This window comes from Falco naumanni, chromosome 16 (assembly GCF_017639655.2).
Source record: "Falco naumanni isolate bFalNau1 chromosome 16, bFalNau1.pat, whole genome shotgun sequence".
Taxonomy (NCBI): Eukaryota; Metazoa; Chordata; class Aves; order Falconiformes; family Falconidae; genus Falco; species Falco naumanni.
In genome coordinates, this window is record NC_054069.1 from 369,949 (window position 1) to 377,584 (window position 7,636).

The following is a 7,636-nucleotide window of genomic DNA, read 5'->3' on the forward strand; positions in this document are numbered from 1 at the left end:
TCATCAGGGCCCCGCACTAATTCTTATCTCGTTTAAGTGACTCCACGCTGGCATCTGATGCGATTTGCTCTGCACCATCGCCGCAGGCTCCGGTGTCTGCCCGCTGCTTCTCTAGCACTTCCAGCAGCTGGCAGCTTCGCAGGGGCATGGGCACCTACAACATGCAGACGTACGTACATGAGTGTGTATGATTACAGGGAACAGGGGTCAGGGTGAGGCTGCTCCCCTGCCAGGCAGAGGGATGTTGCCCAGCCCCAGGGACATGATGCTTTGATGTGGAAGGAAGGATTCTGCAGCCCGAGAAGGGTACCAGCATGTGGGTGGGTACCGAACAAATTTTTGCTCTCTATCATACCAGATCAACCTTTCTTATGGTCTGGTTTGCCCAAAGGTGTTGAGTCTTTTGGGAAATGGGTAAGAAGTGCTTTGGTTTGTTGAGCTTTGTAAGCTACTAATGCAAATTGCTGCAATGAAAAGAGACCCTTGTCTTGGTGCAAGTTGGAGGTAGCTGGGGAAAGCTTGCTGCCCCCAGGCAGGGGTGTGAAGGGTGGCTGGTAGCACGTGCTGCCTGTGACCTGTATCTGTCAGTGTGTCAGTCTCTGGTGGGATGGATCCACACATCTGTAGGGTGCGAAGGGAAGCCTGGTAACTCCAGAGCCCCACTGCTTCCCTGCTGATGGAAACCTACCCTGTGCCAGTGCCGTATCTCTGCAGCCTCCCAGGACAGACCACCCCGTCTCAGAGGGTTTCCCCCTGACTTTCCGACCACTGAGGATGCCACAGCCCTGGCACCTGCCGTGTCCTCTGCCCCCCTGCCGTGTTCCCTGCCCTGCTGCACATGAGCACCGTGCCTGCACCCCCAAACCCCACTTTTCCATGGCCAGGCACCTGGGCAGGGGATGGGGAAGCCCCGGGGGAGCTGGTGGGGTGGGGGATGGCTGAGTGTGCTCATCTCGAATCCTCCCAGCCTGAAACTTGATGAAGCAGGAGAGGCCAATCGTGAGATTAATTGGGCGTTCTCATAAAAACCCGACGGTGGGGGGAAAGTGAGCAAGGAGTGCTGCCTGCCTCCCTGCTCAGGTTCATTCCTCCGTGGAGGCAGCAGGCTGGGGAGGAGGCAGGCAGCGGCTGGGAGCCAGCAGAGTGGTGGCAGGAGAGCCATGACGCCCACTACTCTCGGAGCATTTCTGGCCCTGCTGCCCCTCATCTCGACACTGCAGAGCCAAGGTAAGGCGAGGGACCTGCGGGCAGGGCTGGAGAGCTGGGGCAGAGCAGGGTGCTCCTGGCATCAAAAGGCACGGTGCAATACCTTCCTAAAGCCCAAGCAGCACCGTACAGCAGGCGAAGGCTGCTTTTTAGAAAGACCTCAATGCTACTGAAAAGAAACGTACCTGGGAGAAGCCTGAGTGTGGTAAAGCTCTGGTGTCAGAGCCCAGAGGTGCTGCCTGCCTGGGCAATGCAGGCTGAATGCCAGCAGCAAGGTAATGTAGTGTTCAAACGCAGCTCTGCGTTGTGGGCTCCTTGGGACAGGACTTTGATGTACTCTGGAAGCATGCAGAGTCGCAGCCCTGAGGATAGAGGGAAACAGGGTGATCGCCTGCCTGCATCCCTCCATCTGGGAGCTGCAGCCCAAGCTCTCCACCCGATCGAGGGATTTCTCTAATATAACATGCCACCCCTTGTAATGCAGAGCTGAGTTTTGGGGACGACAGTGCATAGAAGCAATGCTGTGCCTAGAGTTTGTAATCTCAGCTCCGCACGGTGCAAAATTGACTGCTGAAATGTTCACAAGCTGTTGTTATTATTTTCTCATTTAACATTTCTGGGAAATAGTAGAAAAGTCATTGTGCTGTTTTGCAGCAGCACAGCTGGAAGTTTTCAGCAGGTTTGTAACTTGTATCTTTGGACCGGGCAGGCAGCCCCTCGCAGTGGGGCATCGTTCCCGACATCCAAACCTTCTCCCACAGTTAGCACGGGAGAGGTGGCAGAAAAGGAGTGGGGGCAATGATGCTCTTGCCCTAGTGATGCTGGATGTAAGGAGGTAGGAAGGTCTGTGCAGATGCGCCCCTACATGCCAGGGCCCTGCCAAGTTGTGCCTGGCGAGTTGCTGGTGCAGGTTTGGGGCCGGGCAGATGGGCACGGTGTCTGTGGCAGATGCACAGAGCGGCTGGGGTGAACCCAGCCCAGTTCTCCCTCTGCAAAGTCATTTCCCTGCTGCCAGAGCATCCCGACCCAGAGCTCCGTGGTGCGGGTGTGAGGAGGAGGAGGAGCACGTGTGTGAGCCAGCTACCAGCAGCTGCAGCAGGAAAGGCCGCTTGGCCCCAGCCGTGATGACGGCAGTGCTGTTTTCCTCCCCTTGCCCTAATTGCTGCCTCTCGCCCCCCCCTCGCCACCTCCATCGGCGCATGCTTGCCTGGGCGAGGGTCGTGCGCCTGGCTGGCTCCCCAGCATTATTGATTGTGTGCACCATTGGAGGGGCTGAGGCTGCTGGTTTTTTTTTTTGTTGTTGTTTTTTTTTTTTTTTTTTAGCTTAAAAGACAGGTTAAAGTTCCTTTCCCAGCAGTTTTTCCCCAAGTTCCCACAGATCTATTCCAATTAGTCCCTTTCATTACAGGGGAATTGGACTCTGGGGCTGGGTGTGCTGCAGAGCAAAGCCACAAGTGTGGCTCTGCTGCCCTGGCTCAGCCGTGGCGTCACCAGCTGCCTTACAGTGAAGACGCGGGTGCCACAAGCAATTTGCTCTGCGATTAATGCTGCCGGCACCAGCCGAGGGATTGTTTCCACAGGAAGCAAATGCCAGGATACCTAATAAATAAATTTAGCATCCTGGTTTATCTCTAACCTTCACTGCCTCTACCTGCAGAGCAAAGAAAAAGTGCCCCTGGAAGGAGTGGGTGGTAGGAAACTTATCTGGGAGCAGTGAGTCCCTCATGGTCCCCTGCTGCCACTGTCCTGGCATCTGTCCAGGAGAGGTGGAAGACGGCAGGCCTGCCCTCTGAGGCTGGGGGAAGGTCACAGTGCCAGCCACCTACACAGCAGCATGCATTAATAAAACATTAGGTGTTGGTTCTGGCGGGCAGGCTTGTTTCCCATCAGGATGCTCCTATTTAACTTCAACAGGAAACCCCAAACAGTAAGTGAGGGATGGCACCCAGCAGCATCCCACAGTTTGCTGTATGGGCCAGGATGATTGCAGCCTCTGCTTCGGTGTCAGCAGTGCTCCCTCCCTCCCTCCGTGTGCCAGCAGGTACCTGGCAGGGAGGCCAGATGCCAGAGCCTGCTGAGCCTGCCCTGCGCCGGCTGTCCCACTACCTGCTGTCCCACTACCAGAAGAGCACCCGGCCTGTGCAGGACTGGCGAACAACGACCAACGTGGCCATCGACCTCATGGTCTACGCCATCCTCAGCGTGGTGAGTCCTCTGCTCCCATCCCATGTTTGGTCAGGGCCGCTGCCCTCAGCACAGGCAGCTTCTCCATGTCCACAACAAAGGGAATGTTACCTGGTATGCAGTGTCCTCCTGGCATGCTCTCCCATCCTCCAGTGTGCCAACACCCACTGTGCTGACACCGTGTCCTCTTCTTCCTGCAGGATGAAAAGAACCAGGTGCTAACTACCTACATCTGGTACAGGCAGGTGAGCAGATGAGACTGTGAAGTCTTGCCCCTCCATTGCCATGGCCCCACTGGGGCTGAGCACCCCTGTAAACACAGGTTTTCCCATGGGAGAGGTGTGCAGCCCTGCAGGAACATGGCAAGGCAGAACCCCTCCCAGGGGATGACAAGACCTCTTTAGGGCAGGAACAAGGCACAGCTTTCATGCTCTGTGCTTAGCACTGTTGGATGGTGCAGTAGCTGGAGGACCAGTCTTTCCTCCCTCTTTCCCATGGATAGCCTTGAAGATGGGCTCCCATGGCAGAATGCTGGGGTTCAGGTGGTGGCAGGGTGAAAGGGACCTTGCCATCCAAGCCCTCTCTACCTTGTCCCCAGCACTGGACGGACGAGTTCCTCAGGTGGGACCCAGCACGCTTTGACAACCTGACGCAGATCTCCCTCCCCATGGAGAGCATCTGGGTGCCTGACATCCTCATCAACGAGTTGTGAGTGTGGCCAAAATCCGGGTGGGCAGACAGCCTGGGGCTGGACCCCCCTTGCCTGTCTCAGGCATGTGCCGCCCCATGCTTTGTATTCCCGGCACAGAGCTGGCAGCCTCCCTGCATCAGGCGAGCTGCAGATGGGGAACGGCTTGGCAGCTGGGCCATTTCCAATGCTGGCTAACCGCAACCATCGGTAATTACCCGTGCCATGCCGGGGGTGGGATCCAGATATCTGGAGAAAGGCTTTGTAAAGGCAGCACAATGAGAGGGCAGCTGCAGATCTGCCGGTCCTTCCTGCGAAGCCAGCCGGCATCCTTCCTGCTCTGCAGGGATTTAAGGTACTCCCACTGGATCCAAAGAACCCTGGGGCAAGGACACAGATTCCTCTTGGGCTGGCAGAGGGCAGCAGCCTGGGCAGCCACAGAGGTGAAGACAGGCAGGCATGCCTGCATGGGTATTGCCAAAAAAGCAGATTGGGGCACTGGGGGGGGGGGGGCAAATGCCCTCCTGCTGGGCCATTCCCCTCGCAAATGCAGCTCAGCAGCAGAAGTCCCTGCCCAGAGTGCTCCCAGACCACATCTCTGTCCCTCGTGCCCTGCAGCGTGGATGTTGGAAAGTCCCCTCATGTGCCCTACGTCTACGTTGGCCACCACGGGGAGGTGCAGAATCTCAAACCCATCCAGGTGATGACCGCCTGCAGCCTGGACATCTACAACTTCCCTTTCGACGTCCAGAACTGCTCACTCACCTTCACCAGCTGGCTGCACCACAGTGAGTGCCAGGACCCCCACAGTTGGCTGGGGGGCTCAGGGGGAGCGGGCAGGACCTCCGCCAGGCTGGAGCTCCATGCAGAAGGCCCCTCACCCCTCTAGATGGCCCCAGTGGATCGGGGATGTGTGTGGGGAGGGCAGGCACACAGCTGTCGGCGCTTCAGGCCAGACACCCCTGGTCCTCACCTCCCCTCCTCCTCCTCCTCCACCCCCAGTCCGAGACATCAACCTCTCGCTGTGGCGGCAGCCGGAGCTGGTCAAGTTCGACCGGAGCGTCTTCATGAACCAGGGCGAGTGGGAGCTGCTCTATGTCCTCAGCCATTTCCAGGAGTTCAGTGTCAAAAGCAGTGACAGCTACGCTGAGATGAAGTTCTACGTAAGGATTTTTGGCCACTGCACTTCTCAGGTGTGGGGTGCTAGGGAAGGGTCCTGCCACCAACCCTGTTGCTCCACCACCCAGCTGCTCCGTGCTGCAGTGCTCCTGCCCGCAGGAGGGAAGCCCCTTGCGCTGAATCCTTCCTCTGGCTCCCCTTAGTGCATCCCACCATCCTCACCTGCCTTGGTGCAGAGCTGCACCAGCTCGTGCCCTCATTTCAACCCTTCACTGAGCCTCACCCATCTCTCTGTCCTGCAGGTAGTCATCCGGAGACGCCCCCTCTTCTACACTGTCAGCCTGCTGCTTCCCAGCATCTTCCTGATGGTTATGGACATTGTGGGCTTCTACCTACCTCCCAACAGTGGTGAGAGGGTCTCTTTCAAGATCACTCTTCTGCTGGGCTACTCAGTTTTCCTCATCATCGTATCGGACACGCTGCCAGCTACTGCCGTTGGCACCCCGTTGATAGGTATGGCAGCACTACCTGCAAGCTGACTGCCCCGGCAGTCCTGGGCCTGGAACAGCAGGAGCTGCTGCTCTGTACAGACACCACAGGCCCCCTAGAAATGTGGGCAGGGGGCATTCACTCAGGAACATGCTCAGTGCATGAGTCTTAGCAGGCCACTCACCTCACGGGCATCTCCACAGGCATCTACTTTGTGGTGTGCATGGCACTGCTCGTCATCAGCCTGATGGAGACCATCCTGATCGTGTGCCTGGTGCACAAGCAAGACCTGCAGCCCCACGTCCCTGGGTGGGTGAGACGCCTGCTGCTGGAACAAGCTACCATCCTGCTCTGCATCTGGGACAGGAAGAAATTCAGGCAAAGCAGGACGCAGAGCTCGGACATCTCCAGGCAGGTGGAGAGCAATGACAGCACAGGTAAGGGCTGCACAGAGAGGGCCCACAGGATCTGAGGGGTACTAGGTCCTACATAGCTGCCTATGTAGCCCTAATTTGCATGGTGATCTAGGTGCCCAGGTCATCAGCAGAAATCCCAGTTTGCCCTCTAAAGAGACTTTTCACACTTGCCTCTCTTGATCCTGCAGCCAAGCTGAACAACTATAGCGGTGAGGACCCCCGGGAGTGTGAGGCGGCGGGGAGTGAGAGGCCAGCACCAGCCTCTGCCGGCCAGGCAGAGGGCTCTGGGCTGGTGCACGGTGTCCTGCGCGAGATCACTGCCATCCGCCAGCTCCTGGAGAAACGAGAGGAGTTCCGTGAGGTCGCCCGTGAGTGGCTGCAAGTGGGCTACGTGTTGGATGTCCTGCTCTTCCGGGCGTACTTGGTGGCTGTCCTGGCCTACAGCATCACACTGGGCACCCTCTGGTCGGTGTGGCGGGACGCCTGAGTTCCGTCCACCTTTTGGGGCAGGAGAGTTGGGGACCTCACGCGCTGCCTTGCTCTGGAGGGTGCTCCTCGGCTCCGGGATTTGCCGCTGTTGGCCGGCCCGGGCTGGCTTACAGCCGCCTTCCCGCCAGCTCCGGAGCAGCGGCACCCGAGCGCGGAGGCAGCGCCGGGGAGGGCAGCGCCGGGGGGGGCAGCGCCGGGGGGCAGCGCCGGGGGGGGCAGCGCCGGGGGGGCAGCGCCGGGGAGGGCAGCGCCGGGGAGGGCAGCGCCGGGGGGCAGCGCCGGGGGGGGCAGCGCCGGGGGGGGGCAGCGCCGGGGGGCAGCGCCGGGGAGGGCAGCGCCGGGGGGCAGCGCCGGGGGGGGGCAGCGCCGGGGGGCAGCGCCGGGGGGGGCAGCGCCGGGGGGCAGCGCGGCGCACCGCTGGCCCCTGCGCGGAGCTTCCCCGCCGTCCCCGGGAGCGCCCCCCGCCCGGCCCGCCCGGCAGCCGCCGCTTCAGCACCGCGGACAGCGGCCCCGCCGGCTCGGCCCCGCGGCTGCCGCGCGCCCGGGGGCGCTGCCACTCGGGGGTGCCGCTGCCGCAGGGGTCCTACTGTCCCAGGGTCCCGCTGCCAGGGGGTCCTGCTGCCCCGGGGCTCCCCTACCCCTCACCCTGACTGCCCTGGGGAAGCCCGCACCTCCCTGCATGAAGCAGCAGGGGCCACAGCCTGCATCCCTTTCCCTGCTGCTGCCCCTGCTCGTCGGACCCTGTGCAGGGGTTTATCTACCCTTGGCTTGCCCAGCGGATTCCCACCATGCTCCTGGCCAGCTGTACCGTAAACCGGGAGAGAACCAGTGCTAGCCAACAGCAAATGAAGCGGTGTGCAAATGGGACTAGCGCTGTCGACACTTGGCACTGGAAGAGACCCACAGAGTCACCTATTGCTACTACACCTATGGTCAGTCACCATGTGGCCTCTTCTCCACCCCAGCCAGGGCTGGGGCACGAGGCTCAGAGAGGGAAGAACCACTGGCTGCATTCCAGAGCAGGGCGCTGAGCCCAACCTGTGAG

The 7,636-nt window shown here is 60.0% G+C and overlaps 1 protein-coding gene across 1 annotated transcript; it reads left to right on the forward strand.

Moving 5' to 3' along the window:
- Positions 1 to 1,160: 1,160 nt before the first annotated feature.
- HTR3A (5-hydroxytryptamine receptor 3A) lies at positions 1,161 to 6,731 on the forward strand. The gene is made up of 9 exons (XM_040616328.1): positions 1,161 to 1,227; positions 3,248 to 3,411; positions 3,591 to 3,635; positions 3,989 to 4,098; positions 4,697 to 4,866; positions 5,081 to 5,241; positions 5,500 to 5,710; positions 5,890 to 6,123; positions 6,291 to 6,731. Exons 1-9 carry the CDS (start codon positions 1,161 to 1,163, stop codon positions 6,587 to 6,589), a joined length of 1,461 nt encoding a protein of 486 aa, XP_040472262.1. The 3' UTR covers positions 6,590 to 6,731.
- The last annotated feature ends 905 nt before the right edge of the window (positions 6,732 to 7,636 follow it).

Bases quoted from the DNA above. Each gene is read 5' to 3' on its own strand.
- HTR3A (XM_040616328.1), top strand. From the start codon at position 1,161: ATGACGCCCACTACTCTCGGAGCATTTCTGGCCCTGCTGCCCCTCATC. The intron at 3,412-3,590 runs GTGAGTCCTCTG...TTCTTCCTGCAG, and splicing joins TCTACGCCATCCTCAGCGTG to GATGAAAAGAACCAGGTGCT. The intron at 4,099-4,696 runs GTGAGTGTGGCC...CGTGCCCTGCAG, and splicing joins GACATCCTCATCAACGAGTT to CGTGGATGTTGGAAAGTCCC.